This window comes from Pseudochaenichthys georgianus, chromosome 5, assembly GCF_902827115.2.
Source record: "Pseudochaenichthys georgianus chromosome 5, fPseGeo1.2, whole genome shotgun sequence".
Taxonomy (NCBI): Eukaryota; Metazoa; Chordata; class Actinopteri; order Perciformes; family Channichthyidae; genus Pseudochaenichthys; species Pseudochaenichthys georgianus.
The window spans coordinates 42,055,561-42,082,879 of record NC_047507.1 but is presented as its reverse complement, the minus strand read 5'-3'; the positions used below and the strand labels follow the sequence as shown (position 1 = coordinate 42,082,879).

General features: G+C 42.1%; 1 protein-coding gene across 1 annotated transcript; it reads left to right on the top strand.

Annotated features, from left to right (window-relative positions):
• The first annotated feature begins 228 nt into the window (after window positions 1-228).
• LOC117446397 (CCN family member 5-like) lies at window positions 229-24,335 on the top strand. The gene is made up of 5 exons (XM_034082557.1): window positions 229-279; window positions 17,129-17,345; window positions 18,027-18,301; window positions 20,706-20,915; window positions 24,066-24,335. Exons 1-5 carry the CDS (start codon window positions 229-231, stop codon window positions 24,333-24,335), a joined length of 1,023 nt encoding a protein of 340 aa, XP_033938448.1.
• Window positions 24,336-27,319: the final 2,984 nt, after the last annotated feature.

The window sequence follows — 27,319 nt, the reverse complement described above, 5'->3', positions numbered from 1 at the left end:
GTCCAGACCTATCCAGGGCAACGTGGGGCAGTGGAAAGGGTTACTGCAGAAAGGTGTCCTGGTCCTGGGAGGTTTTATTCTTTTCCAGCTACTATTTACTCCACAGTCCACTGCCTGTGACATCAGAACCGGGACTATATAAGTGAATGGAGGCAGGCAGTTCTAATATACATCTTCTCCAGAGCGGGAGGAGAACAAGAGAAGGAGCAGAAGGCAGTGGCGAGGGACATGGCCCGAAGACAGCTGCTCTGCTCTCTGCTGCTGTGTGCCATCACTCAGGTGAGGCCTCATGAGGCAGATCTATATCAGGAGGATATTGTTGTAGCTGATGTTTTGCTTTTTGTTTGGCATACTGTATATGTGACCAGAAGATGTTGCATGCTTCAGAAATGACAGTGTCCCTTAATCCCATGTGGGATGAGCAAATGTTTGACATGGAAAAAAATATGAATGACTGTATCTTATTGTATGATTGGAAAATCAGTCCAGGTGTTGTACTGCTGTCCCTCAGAATGATCTGTCGTGCTTATCAAAGGATATTTAAAGATCCTATTGTGATGTCTGAGTGTTGGGAGGGTAACTTTATACATGTATTATGTTACAATTACACGTTACCTGTAAACACAATGTATCAGTAACCTAATCTGAGTGTGAACATATAAAAGCAATGCAACCTGGTTACTTTCCGTTACTTTCGGATGACTTCAATACTGAATGCAATGCAAATAAATCCAATAGTAAAGAAATATCAATCAAATGTTTTAATGAAGTGAATTATTTAAGACAACAGAACAATGTGACCTTGGAAAAGAAGAAACCCAGATATTTAGGATAAAAAATGATTGGTAAGAAAACCTGTATTTCCTTCAGCATATTCAGGCAGCAGCCTACACCAACACGGAAACACAGCACATACTACAGTTGAACAAAGCAGAAATAAGTTACAGAAAATGCTCCGTTTTAGTTTAATACGCACACTATTTAATGAACATAGGTTCACCTACAGAATTAAAAACAGAACAAATGAAGCAAAGAAAGTGAACACCATAAAGCAGATTCAGGCCTGCGTATCGATTCAGACTTCAAGCTGAAGGTGCGCCGGTGAAGACGGCGGCATTGTCTTTGGCTCTCTCCAACTCTGCTCTTCTTTGTTGGAGAAACCTGTGACCTAAGATTTTCAACGACATAATTACTCTGTAGCAATGCTAGTTTGACAATAAAGAACCTTGAACCCTTAAAGTATAAACACAATAATAATTCCTACGATAAAATCTGATCCTCTTTTTAGATTTTCACTAACATTGTAATCCTGCAAATAATCCCCAGTTATAGAAATGTTACAGTAACCTGATATGTGTTTTTGTATGTAACTGTAAGGGAATACAGTTACCTTGTTTGTGTCCTGATAACATAACTCTTTACATGTAATCTGTTACTCCCCAAGCCTGCTGATGATCTGCGCTGACTAATCTTTTCACTATAGTAGTCCATTAGAAAAGCTTCCCCCTGACCTTGCTGGGTGACATAGGAAATAGATACACTGAAAATATGTGGTATGATTCAATGATGAAACTATAATCTGATGGTGCAGCTCACGGTTTGACATGGGGCTGTCCCTGGAAGACATACTGAGAGGCTGGCTTTTTTTGAGATGTGGAATGTCAAAGCACTTCGAGTAAACATGGATTCATTTTGAATCACCTCAAACAACCCACACTGCTGCCACGTGTGTGAGCCTGTGTAGAGCTGCAGGAATACAGATGATTCACCCTGAGATCCACGGAAAGACTGTCAGGTGGCATCAGAGTCAGGAGCAGTTTATCTAACATCAATGCAGTAAAGTGTGATATAAAAGACTTGTATGTGCTGCTCAGAGAAAGAAATTGTCATTTGAAACTAGGGTTGCAAAATTCCGGGAATTTTCAAAGATGGAAACTTTCCACGGGAATTAACAGGAATTTATGGGAATAAACTGGGAATTTTCTAAATTGAAGGTTGGCTCTTCATAGGGAACTTAAACGTGGGGTAGGTAACTTTGGAGAAACCAGCTCGAGGGCGCTGCCACTTCCTCACAGAGTCCCTCCTCCAATACACATGAACGCGCACATGACCAATGAGGGCACGAGATAACTTTGTGCACAGATGGAAGGCTGACAGGCAGGTAGGCCATCCAGTTATTTTAGCCGGGCCGACTCAGATGATTGGTCGTGCTTTTTACAGCGCCACGGCTTCCACAGATGACATTTTTTTAATGGATTTTTTGTCAAAGCATTTCATATATTCATTGCTATCGGGATGTTAAGAGCATTCCTTGGAACATAACAAAAAGTGTATCTGAAATAAATGACATACCCCACCTTTAAATGTGGTTGGGGAAAGTATATTTTAGCATAATCTTGACTAAAACAAACAGATGCAATTCACTTGAATATCCATGCCATTCCTCAATCACATGCACATAGCACATTGCTTACTGCAAGGCTATCAATCAACCAACCAATCAACCAATCAATCAATCAATCAATCAATCAATCAATCAATCAATCAATCAATCAATCAACAACTTTATTAATCCCGCAAGGGGCAATTGGTTATGAGCAGCAGCTTATGTCATGTACACAGGCAGGAACATACAAGATACACCCGGGAGCACAGATGTGGATCATTCCAATTGACACTATAAATAGTTCAAAGCATCACAATAATGATGTCTTTATATAATGTCTTTACAAGGAATGTTCGACTCCACACAAAATGATATGTAGGATGAGACAGTTGACGTCAGTTCATTGAGATCAGAGCATGAGCTATAAAACACATCCCAATCCGTGCAGGCTGAACATGCCTGTCAGGTGGCAATGCTTTCCTCTGTCCAACATTTCACAGTGTTTGTTATGCACACTTGTTTCCTGCAGATGGGTTTGTAGATCGGCACCAGAAGAACGCTCGTGTGGTATACAGCTCCAAAAGGGGGCATGGTCAGGGACTTGAACGCACCAGGCACCGTGCCGTAACATAAGTCAATAGAGAACCGCAGTGACGTGTCCTAAAACCCGGAAGTAAGTTAGCATTTTTAGCACTTCCGGTTCCTTCGTCAAAAAGCAATGTATTTTCTCCATAGGGTTTTGGAAAATAGCTCGAAATAAGGTCTGTGGTTGACACAAATTTAAGAGATAAATCACGTTTTGTTCTACGACAGTAGATACATCAGCAGTGACCCCACTGGTGATTTGTGAAGAGTTTACGTGTCTGAAAAACGATGGTTGTTACCGAGTGGCTGAATAGGACTACAGAAATGGTCGAGTCCGTTGTACGTCATTACGCCTACACACGTAAACACTCCCGCTAAGTTTGTTTTCCCCTGTGTTCTGCTTGAAAGCAAGTACCTGCCTATCTTTAGTAGCCTATCTGTAGTCTCTTTAGTATCTGTATATCTATATCTTACCATTAGAATCTCTATTTTTGAAATGGTCATTTTTAACACCGTAGTTTTACAAATTATAGAACAATTAATTACCAGTGTTTTCCAATTTTACTCGGCAGTTCGTTTCGTTGGCTAACGTTAGCTAAAGCTAGCGCTACTAGTTAGCTACGCAATGGTTTGTTGCTTTGCTCCGGGTTGCAGCCACAGGTCTTCGCATGAAACGTGCTCGTTCTTTCGTTTCCCGGCCAATGTTTTCCAAAGGAGAGTCTGGATTCGTGTCATGAGGTAAGCTGACGTTACATTGTTGTCCATGTCACGGTGAAATGTAAATGATGGGTAGTGTATCGCCGTTTTAGAGATGGCACTGCTGAAAAGACCGTAACATAAGTAAAGATAATGAATACATCCTATTAAAACCTGTGTGGCTTATATGATAAGTCTAATTAGTACAAGCAGCATAACGTTTCACCATGGAACTAAAGATTGTAGTCAGGGAAATCAGTTTGACATATTGAACTAATAACAAATCACCTCTGGCTGGCAGAGAACTCTGCTCCATAGCTTCTCTTGGACGTAACATCACATGTACATTTTACATTTATATTCAATTTAATATTCCATCCCTCACATACTTTTGTATATATAATAACAACTTATATTTAGTTTTTCTTGTTATGCTGCTGCAACACAAGCATTTCCCAAATTGGGATCAATACAGTAATATCTTATCTTAATTAAGAAATCTAACTATTATAATTAGTGTAGCAGCTGACACCTATTTTCAATATGGATTAATCTACCTTTATTTCTTTAGTTCAATTTTGATCTATAAAAATGTCAAAATAGTGAAAATGTTCACGAGACAAAGTGCAAGGTTATATCTTTAGATGTTTTGTTTTAGCCTATGTACTGTATGTCTTAATGCTCTTATATGTGACGATGTGACTTCCATGAAACTAATATTTTATATCTTCCCAACAGACGAGCTGACAGGAAGCCTAACCCCCTAAACGCACCAGGAGCGTCTGCGCCGCGTTACGGCTGCGCCGCGGCGGTCGTAAGGATCGCGGCCACTCTAGTCAATGGGTGCTATTCCACCACACGCGCCGCGTTACGGCTCAGACGCGTCCCAGAAGCGGCTCGGCGCAGCGCTTCTCTAAAATTAGGATGAATCCTATTTTTGCCGCGGTGCAGCCGTAAGGTAAGGTCGGACAGGCAGCCCCCCCCCCTCGCAGGAAGTGGAAAGGTGAGCATCCGGGCCAGGCCCATCCTGCGTATATACTAATTTAGCAGACCCCCCCTCCTTCATCACAACACCTCCACTACGATACGCACAATGGACGACGAGGTGTTCATAATGGAAGTGGAGAAACACACCATGTTATACGATGTAACCGATGCTTTTTACAAGGACAACATCAGAAAGGACAAGGCCTGGTTTTTAGTCGCTGCAGTTTGTGGAGTGGAAGGTAACAACTACATATTAATGTTTTAAAGTTAATTAAGAACTGCGAGGCTGCACACACGACGCTCCGCTTCCGCAACGTTTTGAAACGCGCCTGGTGTGTTAGGTCGCAGGAGGAGGTCGCAGCGTGGCGCAGCCGCAACGTAACGCGGCGCAGACGCTCCTGGTGCGTTTAGGGGGTAACACTCTAACAACCACAACATTGCAAAGGCGAGTAAATGTAAATTAAAAACGATTCACAATTTCTTAATTTCTTCTTCTTTCTTGCAGTGAGGTGAAGCTGACCTTGCACTTGGTGCCAGTAAGGATGCTCCTCAAGCAGGCTGAATGTTTCTCCCTCCTTACTGACACAGAAGCCCTTGATTTGCAATGCTTCACTAATTGTCATTTCCCTGGCTCCGTAGGGACACTGTACCTCCAGCACAGCGGGAGACCCTACCAGACCATCTGGAGATGCCCCCAACACTCCTGATTGGGAGAGCCACAAACCTGACTCATGGACCTGCATCTGGGTTGCAGTGGTGAATGCCCTGACGCCCTCACATTCATTCATAGTCCCGCACTGTACAGACAAAGCACCATCAAGGGCCTGTTGTTGCCCTAGCACCCTGGCACTAAGGGAAGCAGTCACACGCTTTGACCTCAGGACAGCTCCAAAGCTGCTGGCAGTCAACCTTCCTTTCCTGAACAAATGCCCGTTTGGGTTGGTTCGCTGACCAGTGTAGCCACCTGAATTGCCCTCTGTTGCTCCTCAGACTATGCCATGCTTGCCACAATTGCCTCAGGTCCCTGATGCCCAACAGATTTGAGAATTTCAGGAACAGCAAGTGTTTCCAAGCTGTAGTGTTCCTCTTCTGGCTCGGGGGAGAGAAGCCAAGACATTCCTGAGAACCTGCCCCCGAGTCTGTCCCTCAGCCAGTCACGATCTTCGGAGGTGGGCTCTCTTGTCAGCGGGTTGAATGAGTTATTGGTTGGAGGAAATAGCTCCTCCACTGAATGCGTACGGTTAGCTGCCTTTGGCTTCTTCCACTGACGGGGTGTCAGTGCAGCTGAAAGTGTGGATGGCAAAGATGGCTAATGCAGCTGCATGACTGCATTTCCATTCTCCACATGGGCATTCACATTCTGTGGAGAGAATTCCCTCTTCTCCTGTCGATACCTGTGGTGGTGGGATTGTTTTATTATTTAAAATATATTTACATTTGTAATGCCTTCCCAATTATCCCTTTAATTGTTTATAGCCTACTGTATGTTTATTTCATGGATATTTCTGTGTTTTCTGGTGTGTAAAATTTGTAATCTTGGGGCCTCTTCTCTTTAACATCTACATGCTACCACTGGCTCAGATAATGAAGAACAACAAAATAAGTTACCATAGCTATGCGGATGACACACACATTTACGTAACCATTTCACCAGGAGACTATGCTCCAATTCAAACACTGAGTAAGTGCATTGAACAAATCAATGACTGGATGTGTCAGAACTTTCTCCAATTAAACAAAGATAAAACTGAGGTAATGGTTTTTGGAGCCAAGGTGGAACGTATAAAAGTTAGCGCTGAGCTTCAGCCTGCAATGTTCAAAACAACAGATAAAGCCTGAAATCTAGGTGTAGTCATGGACTCTGACCTGAGTTTCAACAGTCACATTAAAACAGTTACTAAATCAGCCTACTATCACCTAAAGAATATATCTAGGATTAAAAGACTAATGTCACAGCAGGATTTGGAAAAACTTGTCCCGTTATCTTCAGTAGACTGGACTACTGCAATGGTGTCTTCACAGGTCTCACTAAAACATCTATTAGGAAGCTGCAGTCCTCACTAACACTAAGAAAGTGGATCACATCACTCCTGTTCTGAAGTCTTTACACTGGCTTCCTGTGTGTCAAAGAATAGATTTCAAAATACTGCTGCTGGTTTATAAAGCACTGAATGGTTTAGGCCCAAAATACATTACTGACCTCCTGCTAAACTATGAACCATCCAGATCTCTCAGGTCTTCAGGGACTGGTCAGCTTTCTGTCCCCAGAGTCAGAACTAAACATGGAGAAGCAGCGTTCAGTTATTATGCTCCAAACATCTGGAACAAACTCCCAGAAATCTGCAGGTCCGCTGCAACTCTTACTACTTTTAAATCCAGCAAGAAGACTTTTCTTTTTGTCGCTGCTTTTAATTGAACTATTCATATCTTAAACTGCACTGTAACTTTTATCCATGTATTTTCTCTTTTAATGTTTATTTTATTAGCTTTGCTTTTTAATGACTGATTTTAAATGCCATTTCTTAATGTCTTTCATTTTTTGTAAAGCACTTTGAATTGCCATGTGTTGAAAAGTGCTAGATAAATAAACTTGCCTTGCCTAATAAAGATTTCATGTGACACATAAAATGGATTTGTTGATGGGAATTAATGTGAATAAATTAACTCTAGGTTAACGGTACTCTTGCTATAACTACTCACCGACACTCTATAAACCTTGTCCCTCATGCTAGCCCTGACAACACCGGTAAGCACACCTTCATCTAGGCTGCACTGTTTTACGTGTCCTGACTTGTAGTGGTTCTCTCCTCTATCTACACTCTTCTTGTCATCTTTGTAAAACGATATCAGACTGGTCATTGACACAGCCATGACTTCTAGTTAAATTCAGTGTGGCTAAAATGAAAAGCTTTGTTAAAATATGCAAGCACGCGGAAGTCAAAGTCAGCTTTATTGTAAACAAATTCTACATGTGTTATAAATCCAGAAATATCGTTTCCCACAGTGTAACATGTATACATAAAACAAAACAAAAAGGGCCTAGATAAACGGGGTATACAGTTTAAAATGTTAATATATTTAAAGTGTTCAAAGTGCAGTTTCAGTGCAAGTCAGTTGAAACGATCTTAAGTTGGCGTGACGTTGAAGTCGTGCGACCCTGCTGCTGTCCTGGCTTGTAGTTCGTTTATAGCATAACGTTAGCATTTCGCTTTTGGCGACTAGATTTATGATTCAAAAATTATAAAAGTAGGGGAGACATGTGGAGATTATCCGGCTGAACAAAACGTGATCCGTCTCTTAAATGTGTGTCAACCACAGACCTTATTTCGAGCTATTTTCCAAAATCCTATGGAGAAATTGCATTGCGTTTTTGACGAAGGAACCGGAAGAAGTTTACATCCGGGTTTTAGGACGCGTCACTGCGGTTCTCTATAATGGATTTATTTAAAGTTGTATTGAGACCACACCCCCTACAGGCACTGTGCACTCCTCCATCACATGCACAGATGATTTCTAGAAGACATGATCACACGTTTGAGCCCAAAGCACAAGACAAATGAAGCCACACATTTGAGCCTGTGGACTACACAAAGTGAAGTAAGTTTTGATGATATTATGGGGTAATATATTTATTTAATGTTTAAATTGCAAATATCACATACAAATGTATTAATCTAGTCCAGTGTTTCTCCTCAAATATCCCAAAACACATCGTTTTTCTAGAACAGATTACAAATCGCCTGAAAATGGTACAAACAAGTGGCAACATGTGACGAAGGCGTTGCGCTCATAGATAAACACTAGATGACTCACCCGCGCTGCTGGCCAATGGAGACCGACGTTGCCACTTGGCCGCCATCTTGCTACAGGCAGTGCTCTCATTCATAACATTATGGTTTACTATTTAAATAACCATAGCTTGCTCAATTTTCAACCGATTTTCAAACGGTTTGGTTTTTTATAAACATCAAATATGTAGTTATGATACTGCATACTTATAATCATGGACTTTCATATGAAAATAACATTAATCAGATAAAGCAATAGCTATACACACACACAAGGTATTTATATTAAATATTTGCCGGTGTATACATATTTCCATTTATTTTATTATATTGCTAATATTTAAAATAAATTATAAAATTTAAATACATTTATATTTTATATATAAAAATCGGTCTCATGTTACCACTCTGTAAGCCAATAGTTGTTAATTTAGCAATGCCTTAGCTTGAAGAACAGGGACACAACTAATGACAATAGCATATGTTGGTATATTATTTAGATATTCACACCTTTATCAGAAGAACCAAACCAACATAAAATGTGCTCACAGACAGGCCAGTTCTGTCTAATTTATCACAATTATTTTTGACATGAGATCTTCATATCATCCTAGTTTTGTATTTAGTTTCTAGATTTGTAAACAAATCCAGAACCTTTGAAATACGTTACCACTTCAGAGCACGGTGCGCTTGTAGTCACGGTGCGCTTGTAGTCGAAAAAAGTCCAAGAATAATATAAACTGTACCCTGTGTCCTTTTGTGTCCTTCTGTAGTCCATTTATGTTTGTCTCACCCCGGCTGATATCTCACTAAATCCACTGTTTTAATTGTTCCCTATATTGCCCCTATGCCCTGTAAGGTGTCCTTGGGTGTTATGAAAGTGTTTGCACATGTTTATTCAAGTGAGATGGCCAGTGGCTCTCAAACCTTTTACACAGAGTACCACCTCAAATGACATTGGGCTCTCCGAGTAACACCATCATAGACCTTCCTGGGTACCACCAAGATAAAGGACTTCATATGACGAGCCATATGATGCTCTCATTTGTTAGTGACATTCCACATGCAAATAAGATAAGATAAGATGGTACTTTATTGATCCCAATTTCGGAAACATTTTTGAGTTACAGCAGCATAAGGGACAAGGCATTTTACAATGAATTAGAAATAAGCAAGACAAATAAATAAAATAAAGAAAGAGGAAAATATACATGTTGAGTTTGGCAGGATATTATATATATATATATATATATATATATATATATAATATACATAAATATAAGGCATATGGAATATTAATGTTAAATATTAAATATTGAACAGATTATATATGTGTAAAATGTACAACGTGGTTATTCAAGAGAAACTATGGAGCAGAGAGTTATCTCCCAGCCAGAGGGGATTTGTTGTACAGAGCTATGGCACTGCGGAGCTGCAGCAGTCTGTTGGAGAAGGAGCTCCGTTGACTGTCCAGCTGCAGGTGGAGAGGGGGGGGGGGGGTTATCTGTCTGTCCAGCTGCAGGTGGAGAGGGGGGGGGGGGTGGTTATCTGTCTGTCCCAGCTGCAGGTGGAGAGGGGGGTGGGGTTATCTGTCTGTCCAAGCTGCAGGTGGAGAGGGGGGGGGGGGGTATCTGTCTGTCCAGCTGCAGGTGGAGAGGGGGGGGGGGGGTTATCTGTCTGTCCAGCTGCAGGTGGAGAGGGGGGGGGGGGGGGTTATCTGTCTGTCCAGCTGCAGGTGGAGAGGGGGGGGGGGGGGTTATCTGTCTGTCCAGCTGCAGGTGGAGAGGGGGGGGGGGGTTATCTGTCTGTCCAGCTGCAGGTGGAGAGGGGGTGGGGTTATCTGTCTGTCCAGCTGCAGGTGGAGAGGATGGGTGGGTTATCCATCATGGACAACAGCCTGTTCAGTGTCCTCCTCTCCACCACAGCTTCAAAGGGGTCCAGCTTGATGCCGATGACAGACCCAGCTTTCCTGATCACTTTATTGATCCTGCTGGTGTCACCGGCTCTGATGCTGCCCCCCCCCCCCCCCAGCAGACCGCAGCAAAGAAGAGTGCACTGGCCACAACAGACTAGAAGATCTCCAGCATCTTGCTGCACACGTGGAAGGATCTCAGCTTCCTCAGAAAATAGAGTCTGTTCATCCCCTTCTTGTACACAGCGTCAGTGTTGATCCTCCAGTTCAGCGCATTGTCTAAGTGCACTCCCAGGTATGTGTAGTCCTCCACAACAGCCACATCCTCTCCCAGAATGCACAGGGGTAGAGGAGACGTCCTCGCCCTCCTGAAATCAATGACCGTCTCTCTGGTCTTGGCCACATTCAGAATACTCACAACATTAGGCTGAGGTTCATCTTCCGCTCTTCTAGAAGTGGTTGTGCTTCTTGTTGCTTCCGGCTAAAATAAACATAATTAAAGACATTTTGAGTGTTTAAAATGTGCTGTAATACACAACACATTATTTATTCCTAAACTCGCAGAAAGAAAAACTAAAGTGTGACATTTAATCACATAAATGTTGAAATTGAATACTTTTGGCACAACACCATCTTTAAGCCGGACAGTCTGCCCCGTCCTGTCAAAGTCCTCACAACTGAAGTGCTCACTGCAGAGCAGTGTCCTGCCACAGGAAACAAAACCACCCCTTCTTAGGGCAACTTCCCACTGCCTCCTCCTCTCTCCGGTTTTGGGAAACCTTAAAAACATGAGTAAGGCAAGGCAAGTTTATTTATATAGCACCTTTCAGCACCAGGCAATTCAAGGTGCTTTACAAAAATGAAAGACATTCAGATAAAGGCATTTAAAAACAGTAATTAAAAAGAAAAGCTAATAAAATAAAATGTACAGTGCAGTCTAAGATATGAATAGTTCAATTATTTCGGTTCTTGATTTTTTATTTATTCACAGAACCTCCCTTTGGAAATCCGAACATTTCCGTCCCTGATTGTTTTGATTGTAGACATCCACAACCGGACCCTCAGGAGGGTGTACTAGCCCCCTACTCTGCTTTGCGTTCCATAACAAAGTCTTTAAGTGTTACCTGAACACCCCGTGTTACCAAAACACTATTTTTCACCCGTCGGTGCTGTGATACTTGTTCCTCAGTACAAATCACCCAAAAACTGATCGTAAACCCTGGCTACGACGGATATCCCAAATATCCTACTTCCGAGCAGTCCCTCTCATAAATGTCATGGAGAAATTAATTAAATTTAAATTTAAAACATTAAAAGAAAAAATACATGGATAAAAGTTACAGTGCAGTCTAAGATATAGTTCAATTAAAAGCAGCGACAAAAAGAAAAGTCTTCAGCCTGGATTTAAAAGTAGTAAGAGTTGCAGCGGACCTGCAGGTTTCTGGGAGTTTGTTCCAGATATTTGGAGCATAATAACTGAACGCTGCTTCTCCATGTTTAGTTCTGACTCTGGGGACAGAAAGCTGACCAGTCCCTGAAGACCTGAGAGATCTGGATGCTTCATCATTTAGCAGGAGGTCAGAAATGTGTTTTGGGCCTAAACCATTCAGGGCTTTATAAACCAGCAGCAGTATTTTGAAATCTATTCTTTGACACACAGGAAGCCAGTGTAAAGACTTCAGAACAGGAGTGATGTGATCCACTTTCTTAGTGTTAGTGAGGACTCGAGCAGCGGCGTTCTGAATCAGCTGCAGCTTTCTAATAGATTTTTTAGTGAGACCTGTGAAGACACCATTGCAGTAGTCGAGTCTACTGAAGATAAAAGCATGGACACGTGTCTCCAGATCCTGCTGTGACATTAGTCTTTTAATCCTAGATATGTTCTTTAGGTGATGGTAGGCTGATTTAGTAACTGTTTTAATGTGACTGTTGAAGCTCAGGTCAGAGTCCATGACTACACCTAGATTTCAGGCTTTATCTGTTGGTTTGAACATTGCAGACTGAAGCTCAGCGCTAACTTTTAAATGTTCTGCCTTGGCTCCAAAAACCATTACCTCAGTTTTATCTTTGTTTAATTGGAGAAAGTTAGCCAGATATATAAATTATTGTCAACATTGTCCTCCCGTCTTTCCTTTAACATTAAGGGTAAGGACAAAAATATACACTGAAATTATCATATTGTTGGGGTAATTGTATGTTTGTATACTTTAAGAATAAGACAACCACATTAACAGTTATAAAAAACGTGTCCAAAAGAAACATTAAATAATTATAAAAATAAAAATGTAAAGAAATGGTAGTAACATATTCTAAAGAGGCCGGGTCAACATCAATCTTGCAATACTTTTATCTCACATAGCCCCACTGATCCTGTGTAGCAAGACTTGTAATGTACATACATCCACTAAGTAATTAACGATTATCCTAATTATAGTCATAATATTGTCATATCTTACACGTGAAAGGTGATTCCACGGGTTCTTGTTTGCCGACTGCGGTGATTAGAGCATCCGTAGGCTGCACACAAGTCAGGCATAGTCAGGTACTTCTGTAAACACAAAGCCAGCAATTTCCTGTATCATAATGTATCTAAAATGTAAGATGTTTTTAACAAGCCAAACCACTTGGAAGAAATCATGTGTAACTTAAGTTATGTTGAAAAGAAAGAGCAGTTCTGCCTCTCCCACTGGTGGAGTTGTGGGTCAACTTTGTAATACTAGGTCTCACTGACAGCCTCTTGTTATTAGCCAGCTAATAAATACAACCACATACACAAAGAAAAGCTGCAATTTCAACATGTCCAAGCATCCTGTATCATAGCCATGCTAATAATGTTTATAATAAACCAAACCGTTTGTAAATCAGTCAAGATTTCAGCGATTTAAGAGTATTTTTGTGTAGATCACTAGTGATGGCAGTTTGACACTGAAGCTTCGAACGGAGCTTCAACCCTGGACTTCCTATTCCATAGAAGCAGTGCTTCGAAGCTTGCTTCAAATCACGTGACATATGACGTCCGAAGCAGCAACTGCTTCAAATCACGTGACATGTGACGTCCGAAGCAGCAACTGCTTCATTTCCTGAATGAATCACTTGACTGGTTCGCGGTCCAGTCACGCGATTCAATGCACTGCCTGGTCTCGATTCTGACAGGTGACAGGTTGAAACAGTTTCAAATGTTAGCGCTTCAACACCTTATGACCGCTCTAAACAATGCGCAATGTGTGGGTTGTTGTCGTAGTTTGCGTTGTTGCTGTTGAGTTGTTGTTGGTATTGCATTTGATATCATTATAGAGCAAGCCAGGAAGAAAGATAGGTCGTTCTGGCTTGGGAAACACTTGTGGAGAAGTTGTGAAAAAAAAGACAATTATCAGTAATATAAAAACAGTTCAATATTTTAAGGAATAGATAGCGGGTAGAGCCGGCGGCCCGAATGAGGCGTTGTCCTCCGCGCAGCTGGTTAAAAGCCCGGAATGGATGTATTTTAATCATTGCTTTTCAACTTTAATAACTGATAAAAGGCCCTCTCCTCCCAAAAAAATGTCCAGCACTCTCTAGTCTCTTCTCAATAACCCAATACACACAATTATCAATCTTTAATTGAAAATAGAACATGATATTCAGTCTTAGTGTGTGTGAGTGCATCGAATATTTTTCAAGGCAAAGATACGTTAAACCCACTGCAGCCTTGCACTTCGCCAGGAGAGGCTGTAACTGAAGCTTCGAGAAATGAACCTATTTCCGACACAATTGTCCAAGTGGTTCGATGCTTCATTCAAAGCTTCATTTTGCCATCACTACAGATCACTCACCTTACAACAGCTACCGTAGCGCGTACCAGAGTAGCTGTTGACTGTAGCAAGATGGCGGCCGGTTAGCTACGCTAGAAAATCTCCCATGAGCCATCTAGTGTTTATATCTATGGTTGCCCTGGGCTCTATCATGCAATCGAAAGTGAAACTTAAGCTCGCTCGCGGAGATATTCCCGCGAGAGTGCGGAACACTTAAATGTATTTATTTCAAATATGGAATATTTCCAAAATTCCCCAGCTTAACTTCCCATGGAAATTTACCAGAAACTTTCCGGAAATGTTCCGCCCCTTGGCAACCCTATTTGAAACCCTCAACAGCATCATGTTGTTTCTTCAGTAGAAAGAAATTCCAACAATACTTTCGCATAACATGACTTCATGCCAAACTCCTTCCAGCACTAACCAATTATCTTCAGTGAAGGCATACTTTACTTCACTGTGTTGCCAAACTTTACCTCAGGGTAGGTGTGTCAAAACTAAACTCTAGGTGGAACCCGTAGAAACAAGCATTGTTTCCTACTTTTATACCCTGAGAGCTAATTGGCTGCACAACAGGCTGCTGAGCGACAGTATAAACAGCAGCTGTTTCTCGCTCCCAGGGGTGGAGTACTCAGATCTTGTACTTGAGAAAAAGTAGAAGTAGAATGTAGGAATACTCTGTTACAGTAAACGTCCTGCATTCAGAATCAAAATGTTACTCAAGTAAAAGTACAAAAGTATTAGCATCAAAATATACCAAAAGTAAAAAGTAGTCATTTTGCAGATTGGTCCATTTCAGAATAATATATATGATATGTTTTATAATGATTGATCATAAAGTGTTCTCAAAGCTGGTGAAGGTGCAGCTAGTCTGAATGACTTTGTAGACTGCAGGGTAGCTGGTGGATTTACTCCAGGTGGAACTAAAGGCTGGTTTAACCTGTTAAACCCAGAGCCTGTTTTTCAGGTCTCAGGCTCGAAAATGACATTCCCAGAACAAATGACCATATATTCCCTTCTAAAAGGGTTACATTAATAATATTTTTTCTCAAAGTAATGATAAACCTGTGAATTGGATGTAGAAGTGTCAGAATCAATATAGATGTTTTTATTTTAAAGTAAATTCAGATTGAACACAGTAAAACAATGTAAATGATTGTGTCCGTCCAAAAAAATGGTTTTACTTATAGTGAAAACCACCCTTGAATAATGGGATGGTAGACTAAAAGCTTTAGGAATCCAAAGTACAATAAGTACCCTGTATCAAGATTGATGCAACAAAAGTGAAATGTGACCTTTTTAGAGAGATTTAGCACAAAAAAACCCACTTCTGGGGTCATTTGGGTGAATTTGACTTATCTCTGGCCCCCCTTGTTCGATTTTGCTGATTGACATCTCTTTCTAACCGTCAGAGCCAATGGAATCGAGGGGAACTCCCACATACTCCTTATTTGGTAATGTGCGTGTGTGAGACTGCCGCATAGCCAAGACCGGAAGCTGCGATAACTCTGGTAGCTACCATTAGCAGCTAACTTTTACCCTCCGATTTTTACATAAAAATGGAATTATGGATTATAAATTAAAAAAATGTCCCAGAAACATTATCAACCTATGGATTAACCGATTTTTCTCGTTTTAATGCCATTGAACACGTCTTTTGATCAGATTGACAGCTACGGTGAGAGGATCTCCCGTATAAGCTACGTAAAGGTACGTGTTGTGATGTCTGAGTTTGCTTCCCCTGTCAAGAGTTCGGATCACTCAGTGATGATATATATACCTAAATAATCTGTGGAATCTCAGCTTTAATCGGATATCTTGTATGTGCAGCTACGATAAGTAATAAGGGTATCTTTTATCTTGAGTTCTGTGCCAAAGTGCGTTAGCATTTTTCGCTCATGGGTCATTTAGATGCTTCTTATGAGACTTGTGTTTTGTTTCGGTAAAAATGGTTTGTATCGTCAATTAGCTGAGATTATTCCCGTTAATCTGGTATAACACATTAATAGTTTGTTACATATTAAGATCCCCTGAGACTAGGGATGCTCCGATCGATCGGCCGATACTCACTCTCTACCGATCGATCGGTGATCTCTAAACATGCCGATCGCGAGAGCCGATCGCATGACGTAAAATACATGACACTTTTCTCTGTGCGCGGCAAAACAAGCTCGCCAAAATGGCTTCACCGGTCTGGCATTATTTTAAGGTGTCCGAAAAAAACAGTAAAATAGCGGAATGCAACGTGTGTGAAGCAGAAATCCTACAGCTCCGGTGAGCGGAGCGAAACACACAAGAGTTAGACCGAACACACTTAGCTATTTTATCTATGGAACAAGCTAAACTAGTCATTATAAATATATGTTTTCTTCACTGTCGGGTCACTCATTACTGGATCAGTGAGCTGCATGAGATACTGACAGGCTGTCAGGAGAGGGAGAGAGGGGGAGAGAGAGAGGGAGAGAGGAAAAGAGAGCGCTTCCGCTCATCTCTCCCGTGTTATTCTCCAAAGTGAATGTAAACTTGAATAATGTACATCATTTGAATGTAATAATTAAGTTGATTGTTGTGTGTGGAAGCTCCAGTGAATGAGCATTAACTGAGTTTGAAACATCACTTTAAATGGAAGATTTAAAGTGATGTTTAAATCTTCCATTTAGGCCCCGCCCACTCGATCGGTGATCGGTATCGGCCGATACTGATTCCGGCAATCGGCCCCGAAATTGGCGATCGGAACATCCCTACCTGAGACACAGTGTCGTGAAAAAGAAAAAAAAGGACCCGCCGAGGGGGTCCTTGGAGCTTACTTGATTATATTTCACATCATTCATCCACATCTGTAAAAGGTATTAAATACAAGTAGTTGAGTAGAAGTACAAAGTAGCAAAAAATGGAAATACTCAGGTAAAGTACAAATATCTCAAAATGGTACTTGAGTATGTGTACTTACTAGTTACTTCCCACCTCTGCTCTCTCACACCAGGTGTGCTGCCAACCTTGTGTTGGGCCCTGTCAGTGCCCTCCCAGCATGCCGCGCTGCCCGGCGGGGGTCCCCCTGGTGTCAGACGGCTGTGGGTGCTGCAGGCTGTGCGCCCGGCAGGAGGGCGAGGCCTGTGGCCCCCGGCGGCCCTGTGATGCCTCCCGGGGCCTGCAGTGTGACCTCAGCGCCAGCTTCCCTGGGGAGCCGGGACAGTGTGTTGGTGCGTACACACTCACACACTCACACAAATCAGTCTGATCAGAAGCTACTGCTACTCCGTGCTCTGCTCATTACTACCATAGCATCGCCTACCTCTCATTTAAAGGATAACAACCATTTCATGTTAGGGCTGTCCTAAGCCCTTGTGTAAAAATATATTACACAGTTACAAGTCAATAAAAGTTGAGAACATTTTCAAACAAATGTTAGTTCATTAAAAAAAAGCCCATTAACTTATTAACATAACAAGCTTGAAATATACCCTTCCTATTTCCCCTTATTATATATATATATTGCTATATTATATATAGCAATCTGAGGTTTCTGTTTTAAGTTTACTCAAACTACTGATAGTACTGAGGTTGCCTGCTACTACAACAAGTACTACTACCACTACAACTACTGATACTACTATGTTCATCATGATAATAATTATTGCATTATTGAGCAGGTATGTGTTTCATTTCTTTCATGTTTTCAGTTATTTGATAAAACCGACCATCTTTCCTACTCCCTATAACAGTTTCTTGCCCAGCTCCAGGCAGCGATTCGATACAAAATGTTTCCTGCAGGTTCTCTGTCTGCACATGTTGACTTAACTCACCACATATTGGCACCAAAAGGAGGTAGTAAACGTGGCACTCCCCCACATAACGTCCCCCCCTCCTTCTGTTGTGGTCAGGTGGAAACCAGCTGGGCTGTGAGCTGGATGGCAGGAGGCTGGAGGAGGGGGAGGTGTTTCAACCGTCCTGTGCCCAGCTGTGCCACTGCATGGGTGGGGGGGTGACCTGTGTGCCCCTGTGCAGCGAGGATCTGCAGAGGCCTGCTGAGGGGTGCACCCGCCCTCAGCTACTCAGACTGCCAGGCCGCTGCTGCAGGGAGTGGGTGTGTGAGGGCCGGGACAACAGCATCGTCCCCAACCCCCCTGCAGGTGAGGGGGGTCATGTTGTCCATGATGTTACACGATCAGAAGAACAACGGCAACAACAAATGTGTTTGTTCAGATTCATATGAAAGAGCAAAAGCCTGAAATAGCTACATTTTGAATTTGTATTTGTTTATTTAAGAAGGGACAATGCACTTCTGTCGTGTTGGTTTCCCCCCCCCCCTTACTTTGGTGTTCCCTGTCAAATTTGACCTGTCAGTTATGCCCCTTTCACACCAACGCGGTTCCAGGGCCGGTTCTGAGCTTGAGCCTGATAAGCACCGTTTTTTCCTGTTCATACCGCAGCGGAGCCAGCTCTTTTCCCCCGAAAACCGCATATGTCACGCTTACGTCGCAGGGGGACGAAAGTGTTTCATATGGCCCTCCGGGTCGGCCACATATGTTTTGCGAACGTTGATGGGGGGGTGGGTTCTAGTGCATCACCGGAGCAGTTAGAACTGTTTGCGCCGGAGCCTCGCAGCGGGGAAACTGAAACTGTGGAGCGCATAATTGCACCGCATTCACGCATAGATCGTCCGCAAGGTGAGGCACCCTCAGCAAGGTGAGGCCCCACGCAGTCTGCGTGATCTGCGTGTAGGGAGGGGTGGCCCTAAATCAGACTTTAGTTCCACCTGGAGTAAATTCACAAGCTACAAAGTCATTCAGACTAGCTGCACCTCCACCAGCTACCCTGCAGTCTACAAAGTCATTCAGACTAGCTGCACCTTCACCAGCTTTGAGAACCCTTTAATGATCAATCAATATAAAACACATCATATATATTATTCTGAAATGGACCAATCTGCACAACGACTACTTTTACTGTCGTTACTTTAACTATGGTGCTGTTTACACGGGAATGAAACGGATTGTATCCACTACTTTTCTCTTTCGTATAGCTAGGGGTTTTCAAAGTGTGGGAAGGTGAGCCTCCCCTCAGAGAAAATAAGAACAGCCGCGCCCCCCCTCCCAATTATTATTGCTATTATTGTTATTATTATTATTATTGTTGTTGTTGCTATAATGCAGGGGTATTCAATTGCATTTCGAAGAGGTCCAGTAAGAGAAAATTAAGACTGTTTCTCTCCTCTTGTCTCGTCTCTGTGTTTGAATCTGTCGTGCTAACTTTTTAAAACCTTTTTATCTTTATGTTTTAAACATATTGTATAAAACTCCCCCACTACTTGGACTATTCCTTGCACCCCTCTAGAATAAGCCGAATGGTCTCAACCATATTGCATCAGTCACGTGCACTTGTTGTTATAACAAGATCGCATGGACACTGGTAGCGATTGGACAATTGAGTGTTGTTCAGTGTGTGTTGTGGAACATGCGTGTGCGTGCATGAAAATATACCAAACAACCCAATTACATGTTCAACTCACTGCCCTGGAAGTTAATACAGTTGGAACAGCCGTTATTTCTTGCATGTCAGTCGCCGACACCTTCTTCCAGAGGACAGGCCAATCTTGCTGCAGCACGACCCGTATATTTTCGCACACCGTGTTCTCAACACATATTTTATTTTTATTTTTAAAATGTCCAACATCGTGGATACATCCTTATATGCTCCCGGCAACACGCTGAACGAAACGTTGCCTCCTTATTACACTCACCCCTACTTTAGTGGGAACAATGAGTCTGCGTCTTTGATGCACAGGAATAAACGCAGATCGTCCTCTGGCTGCAGCCTTGACCGGCACTTGCTTTGATCAAAGTCAATGCGGAAAACCCGCGCTCACACGTGGTGGAGGTGAAGGGAATGAGCACTTTTACAGCCTTTTTGGCGAGGTCGGGGAACTCGGTCTCCACCATCAAGGTGGTACAGGCCCGGCATATGTACTACAGCTTCTCCAGCGGGTCGAGCGGTCTCGTGTGAAGGGACACGTTTATTGAACCGTATCCGTGTGAACGGAAGACTTTTTTGATATCGATTTTGTTTAGTTTGCGTTCCCGTGTAAATGGTGTATGCTATTTACCGAAGCCATATTTTGATTGCAGGACTTTTAATTGTAATAGAGTATTCCTACACTCCTTCCCTTAAGTACAATATCTGAGTACTTCTCCCACCTCTGCTGACAGCCCAAAGGAACCTTGCAAGCCGTAGAGGCATTTCCTTCTGATCCCTGCAAGCCCTTTGGAAATCCCTGAAGTAGATGGATGATTTTCAGCTATTTCCTTTGAAACTAAAAGCTGGTCAGCATGTGAACACATGGTCCCACAGGCAAATACCAGCTTTGTGTTGTGAAGAGATAAACAGATTTTAATGCCAAGGAAGAGTGACTAAGACCAAACATCTGTGAGCACTATTCTTAGCAACGCTGCAGTTTACAACATGTCAGGGTCCATATGGTGTTGAATCTCTCATCAAAGCTGTCCACTCCAAACAACTTTCAGCTTGATGCACACAGAACATATTTTCCTCCAGCAGATGAGCCGGGGGGTGGGCTGTCTGGCCCGCCGTTTGGCTCCATCTCCAACTGCATCCACTGGAGCTCAGACTGGAGCCCCTGCTCCCACAACTGTGGCCCCGGGGTCTCCACCCGGAGCACCAATAGGAACTGGGCCTGCCGCCTGCAGACTGAGGCCAGACTGTGCCAGGTCCGGCCCTGCCAGACTCTGCCGGGGCTCCGCAGGCTGCAGCCGGTCAGTCACCACCACACACTTTAAGACTTTTCAGAGTAAAAACAGGCATATCGTTTACAAAGGCTTTTGGTGAGATACTGGCTTTCTGTGCATCTCCGGCAGTGGCTCAGTCAGTAGGGGCTTGGACTGTGAGCCGTAGGGTCGCTAGTTCCCCGTACAGACCTAAGTATGGAGTGTGGACTGGCACTTGAAGAGGTCCCAGTTCACCTCCTGGGCACTGCCGTGGTGCCCTTGAGCAAGGCACCGGACTCCACCCCCAAACCCTCACTCCCAACTGCTCCCCTGGCCAACGTTGGGCAATAGCTGCCCGCTGCTCATAGTGCTAGGATGGGTTACATGCAGAGGTCACTGTAAGTGCTGTGGGCATGTTTGTGTGACCAATAAAGATTCTATCATTTTTACATTCAATTGGTTTTATAAGTATGGGGTCAGATCAGTGTCAAAAAGAAATAAATGCCCACAGAAGGATTCATAAATGTCATGTAATTCATCATGTAATGATTCTATTAATTTGGTCTTTTTTATTGCACGTTGGCAGCAGATTCCTGAGTAGCTTCAGATCTGAGTTGTCTTATTAGGAAGCCTAATTTATACTTTTGTAGCAACACTATTTTTATATAATGGCAAAGAAAGGGTTCAGAGTCTTTTCCCCTGTGTCATATGTGGCAGCACTGTTCAATGCTTCTTGAAAACATTACCCACTGTAGTGACGTGTGAATAAACTCCAACTCTGTATCAACAACACTGTTGTGTAACTTCAGTTAAATACTTGTATGTGTGTAGATTAGAAAGAATTAAGATAAAGGATCTGCAGTATTTTATGAAGTATTAATCGTACAAAGGTCAGTTTTATACAAGTAGAAGTGTGTATTTACCTGGTAGTAGGCTGTCAGTAATGGCTACGCCTCTCTATTTGGACTGGTAGATCTCGGCAGACGGGCAACTTTAAAAGTAGCTCTCGGTTCAAAAAAGGTTGGGGACCCCTGCTCTACGCGGTTTGCGGAGTCTGGTGGTGTGACAGAGTCCGGGGGGGTGACAGTTCAGAGCTCATCTCCAACAAAATGGCATCTGGAAGTGGCGCTCCCGCTACTACACATTTTGTCGTTAGTCATGCAATAACATCGTATCATAAATTATTACTTTTGCTTAATTATGAAGGTAGCTCAGTTAGTTTGAGGATATTTTGCCCACTGCTACTCTGCTACCACGGTATTTACTGTGATTAGAACGTTGATTTTACCCACTGATTACTCCTATGGCTAACGTTACCTTACGATCCTACTCATCCTAGGTTGTCTATTAGCATTATTTAGCTTAATTTTTCGCAAATGCTAGCATTAAATGCCACGCATAATACATCAATACACACCAGTAACAAAGCAACCATTCATAGCTTAAACATACTTAATCATGAACGCCAATATACTTCTTCTTGAAGCGATAGACCCTGTCAAACTTCAATTAAAGATAATACTTGATAGCAGAACAACCAAATTAGCATGCAGACATTTCAGACAGACTTAGCAGCGCTAGCTAATGTTAGCTTATATTAGTTACAACACAATTAAACCTACTGAACAGGTTTCAAAATATCCTCGAACTAACTGAGCTACCTTCATAATTAAGCAAAAGTACTCATTTAGCATTTGAGATTATTGCATGACTAACGACAAGATGTGAAAGTATTATACTTCACTTCCAGATGCCATGTTGTAGATGAACCCTGAACTGCCCCCCCCTGGACTCTGTCACATCCCCAGACTCCGCAAACCCCGTAGATGTTATGTTACGTTGCAAACGCATTAGGCACACCCTCGTGGGGACACACGCATGTGATTGGCTTAAAATGAAGCAGACATCTGATTGGCCGAAGACACTCGCCTCGTTTTTTATATAAATGTAACAATACTCAAATATGTTTTTGATGTAACTATTTGTGTTACATTTACAAATGTTACGTTTTTGTGTGTGCATTGAAAAATATGTTTGTGGATAGAGACATATTTATATATATATATATAAATCCGGATTATATTTGTGTATCCTTCTGTGTGCATTTATTTATTTTTGAGACTGATCTGACCCCATATATGGAATGAAATAAGATAAAAGATAAGACATACTTCATTGATTCAAAAGTGGGATTGGTTTCCTGACCAGCTATGTCCAGATATTGCACATTAATTAGAAGTCAATCAAAAAAAAAAAAATGATAATGTAAAAATGTAATTAAAACAAAATTCCATTATAAAACAATAAAGATATACATATTAGCTGTAGAAGATAAACAAAATACGCAAAACGGTGAATACATATCTATGGAGCAATATCAATATACAACATCAATAATATACAGAATTGAAGGCAATGTACATTACGCTTGTCCAGCCTATCAAATGTAAACATTGAATACAATATACACAAGATTGACTATATATGAAACTCTGAATAGCATAGCTCCTGTTAGCTAGAAGACACAACATAACAGCAGACAGCAATCACAACACGAGCTCAGTGATCTCAAGCCACTGTAAGAAGGGCCCAACTGTAGACCAGGTAGACCTCATGTAGACCTCATGTATGCGATCCTATATGGAGAGTAGGGTGGGGGTGAGATGTAAGACTGTGGCTAAAGGTTGCATTACATGTCACTTGTTAGACGCTTTTATCCAAAGCGACTTACATACTCAATACTGTGGACAATCCCCACAGGAGCACTTTGGGGTGAAGCGTCTCAGGGACACGACGACATGCTGACTGCAGCGGGGCTGGAACTTGCTATCCATTGATTCAAATATCAGCACACTTACCCACTAGTGTTTTATGTGAGCATAGGATCCTACTCTGTAAAAAAAAAGCGGCTTAAGTTCAATTTCAGAAAAAACTTAAACGGTGTAAGACTTGTTGACCCTGCTGACCTGGGTCTCCAGGTGATAGTGTGTTAGACCATGGAGCTGAGTGAGGCTGTTCTCTGATTGGGGCAAAGGGAGGTAAGGCTTGGTTAAAAGGACACTGCAATAAATCATGACATTATTGATTACAGCATCCCTACCAAAAGTTGTGCCATCATTTAGGATAAGAATTATCCCTCAATGACTTGTCGCTGAACATGTAACAAGACAAGCCACAGCTGAACAACTTGTATTTCAGGGTCCGGGGGGGTGTGAGAGCAGCTACAGTTCCCCTCTGCCAGACCAGCTGGAGCACCAGGGCTGCAGGAGCACCGGAGCCCACCGGCCCCGCTACTGCCCCCCCAGCTGCAGCCCCTCCCTTACCAGGACCGTGCGGGTGGTTTTCCGTTGTCCCCAGAACAGGCTGACCCTGCAGCAGGTGATGGTGATCGAGTCCTGCTCCTGCAACCCCTCCCCCTGCCGCCGCCGCCCCCCCACCGCAGGCCGCGCTGCCCTGCCCTGGCTATGAGCTGCATCTGAGGAAAGGGACTCAACACACCGGGGTGTAAAGTAACTAAGTACATTTACTCAAGTACTGTACTTAAGTACAAATGTAAGATACTTGTACTTACAGGTAAATATTGTACTTCTACTCCATTAATTGAATGCCTTTAGTTACTTTACAGATTTGAATTAATGATGTGAAATATAATCAACTCTTAAATCAGACTTTAAGTATATTTTTGATGCTATTACTTTTCTACTTTAACTTGAGTAACATCTGCAATTCATGACTTTTACTTGTAACAGAGTCTTCCTACACTCTGGTACTTCTACTTAAGTACAAGATCTTAGTACTCCCCCCCCCCTGCATACACACATGATGGTTTAACCAGGGTTTGATTGAGAGAAGTGTTCAAATCAGGATGGAAAACAAGATATGAAAGTATCTGTGAGAATGTATCCAGATGTTGTGTAAATGGAAACTCAACAAGTAATACGATTAAAGTTGTTTCCAGATCGTTCCCCGGGTTGTTTCATTTCTCTGCTTCTTAATATTCTCATGTACTATTTGATACATGATGTCTGCTCTATGACCGTTAGCAGCCACAGGTTCCTGATAGATATGATAATTAGATCGTGCACTTCGGGTTGTGTGTTCACACACAGAACAGAAATCCACCCAGCTCTGTATTTCCCCTTTGCTCTGCTTTACTCTCCATCTCGGTGATCTCATAGTTTCCATCAGCTACACACTAATGCTGCACGTTCACACATCTAAGTGAGTCAGTCTGGGTATTCATTTGCAAATGTTAGGATGGATTTTTGATTTCATTGAAAGAGGTGAGTTCTACTTGTCCAGGTGTTGTTTTAAAATGCTGCTTTGATTTGAGGTCACTAGGTCAAAGGAAATGAAAGCTATTCAACAAAACTAGACTTATTAATAAAAAAATGCTCAACTTTCATAAAAATACATAAAACCATATGTACCAATAAATAAATCAATCAATGAATCAATCAATGTTTATTTATATATCCCAATATCACAAATGTTACATTTGTCTCAGTGGTCTTCACAGTGTGTACAGAATATCAGTATGACAATACGACACCCTCTGTCCTTAGACCCTCACATCGTACAAGGAAAAACTTCCAAAGAAAACCCAGTTTAAAGGGAAAAATGGGAGAAACCTCAGGGAGAGCAACAGAGGAGGGATCCCTCTCCCAGGACGGACAGACGTGCAATAGATGCCGTGCGTAAATTGAAAAGATAATACATTTGCAACATAGGTAGTCCAAATGTTTGGAAATGCATGTGTGTATAATAGGAAGATGAATCCACGAGGATATCCATCCAGGACCGATGATCCAGGACCACAGCCACGACTCAAGATCCAGCGCTCGCGATCCAGGACACAGGACCGCAGGATCATCCATGACTCCGGATCCCAGCATATATAGACACCAAAAAGAAAGACATTTGGGGAAGCTGGGTTAATCGGAACATGAGTGTACACGGGTATAGACAGAGAGAAGGAAGAAGTAAGATGTCCCCCGACAAACTAAGCCTATATCAGCAAAACTAGGGGCTGAATCTAATCAGCCCTAACTATAAGCTTTATCAAAAAGGAAGGTCTTAAGCGCACTCTTAAAAACGGATAGGGTGTCTGCCGCCCGAACACAAATTGGAAGCTGATTCCACAAATGTGGAGCTTGATAAGAAAAGGCTCTGGCTCCCATTGTACTTTTAAAGATTCTAGGAACAACCAACAACCCTGCATTCTTGGAACGCAATGCCCTAGTAGGACAGTAGGGTATAATGAGTTCTTTAAGGTAAGATGGCGCCTGCCCATTAAGGGCTTTGTAGGCGAGAAGAATAATTTTAAATTCTATCCTGTGTTCTATAGGGAGCCAGTGTAAGGCAGCCAGAACAGGAGTAATGTGGTCCCTTTTCCTAACTCTGGTTAGTACACGAGCCGCAGCATTTTGAATCAGCTGAAGCGACTTGATTGACTTCTTGGTACTCCCTGATAATAAAGAGTTACAATAATCCAGCCTAGAAGTAACAAATGCATGGACTAGTTTCTCTGCATCGTTTTGAGGCAAGATATGCCTGATTTTTGCAATGTTACGTAGATGGAAGTAGGCGGTCCTTGAAATTGATTTTATGTGGGCGTTAAAGGATAAATCCTGATCAAATATAACACCAAGATTCCTTACAGTCTCACTGGAGGCCAAATTAATGCCATCCATAGTTAGTATGTCTTTAGATAATTTGTTTCGTAGATTCTTCGGGCCAAGTACAATAACTTCAGTTTTGGTCGTGTTTAACATCAAAAAGTTTAAGGTCATCCAAGTTTTTAAGTCCTTAAGGCAGTCTTGAATTTTATTTAGATGATTAATTTCATCAGGCTTGATTGATAAATATAGTTGAGTATCATCCGCATAACAATGAAAGTTTACAGAATGATTCCTTATAATATTGCCTAACGGAAGCATATATAATGTGAACAAAATAGGTCCGAGCACTGAGCCCTGTGGCACTCTATAGCTAACTTTGGTTTGCGTGGAAGATTCATCGTTAACACGTACAAACTGAGAGCGTTCAGATAGATAGGACCTAAACCAGCCTAAAGCAGTTCCCTGTATGCCAACTAAGTGCTCTAGTCTTTGCAATAGGATATCATGGTCGATAGTATCAAATGCAGCACTAAGATCGAGCAAAACAAGAATAGAGACAAGTCCCTTGTCTGAGGCTATTAGAATATCATTTGTGACTTTAACCAGAGCTGTCTCTGTGCTATGATGTGTTCTAAAGCCAGACTGAAAATCTTCAAATAAATCATTGTTTTTTAAGTAATCACACAACTGTTTTGCGACCGCTTTCTCAAGAATTTTTGAGAGGAACGGAAGATTAGAAATAGGTCTATAGTTGGCTAAAACCTCTGGATCGAGGTTGTGCTTTTTAAGAAGCGGTTTTATCACTGCTACTTTGAATGATTGTGGAACATA

Excerpts from the sequence above, each read along its gene's own strand:
- LOC117446397 (XM_034082557.1), top strand. The coding sequence starts at position 229 with ATGGCCCGAAGACAGCTGCTCTGCTCTCTGCTGCTGTGTGCCATCACT. Across the intron at positions 280-17,128 it reads TGCTGTGTGCCATCACTCAG|GTGTGCTGCCAACCTTGTGT; the intron begins GTGAGGCCTCAT and ends CTCTCACACCAG. Across the intron at positions 17,346-18,026 it reads GGAGCCGGGACAGTGTGTTG|GTGGAAACCAGCTGGGCTGT; the intron begins GTGCGTACACAC and ends TGTTGTGGTCAG.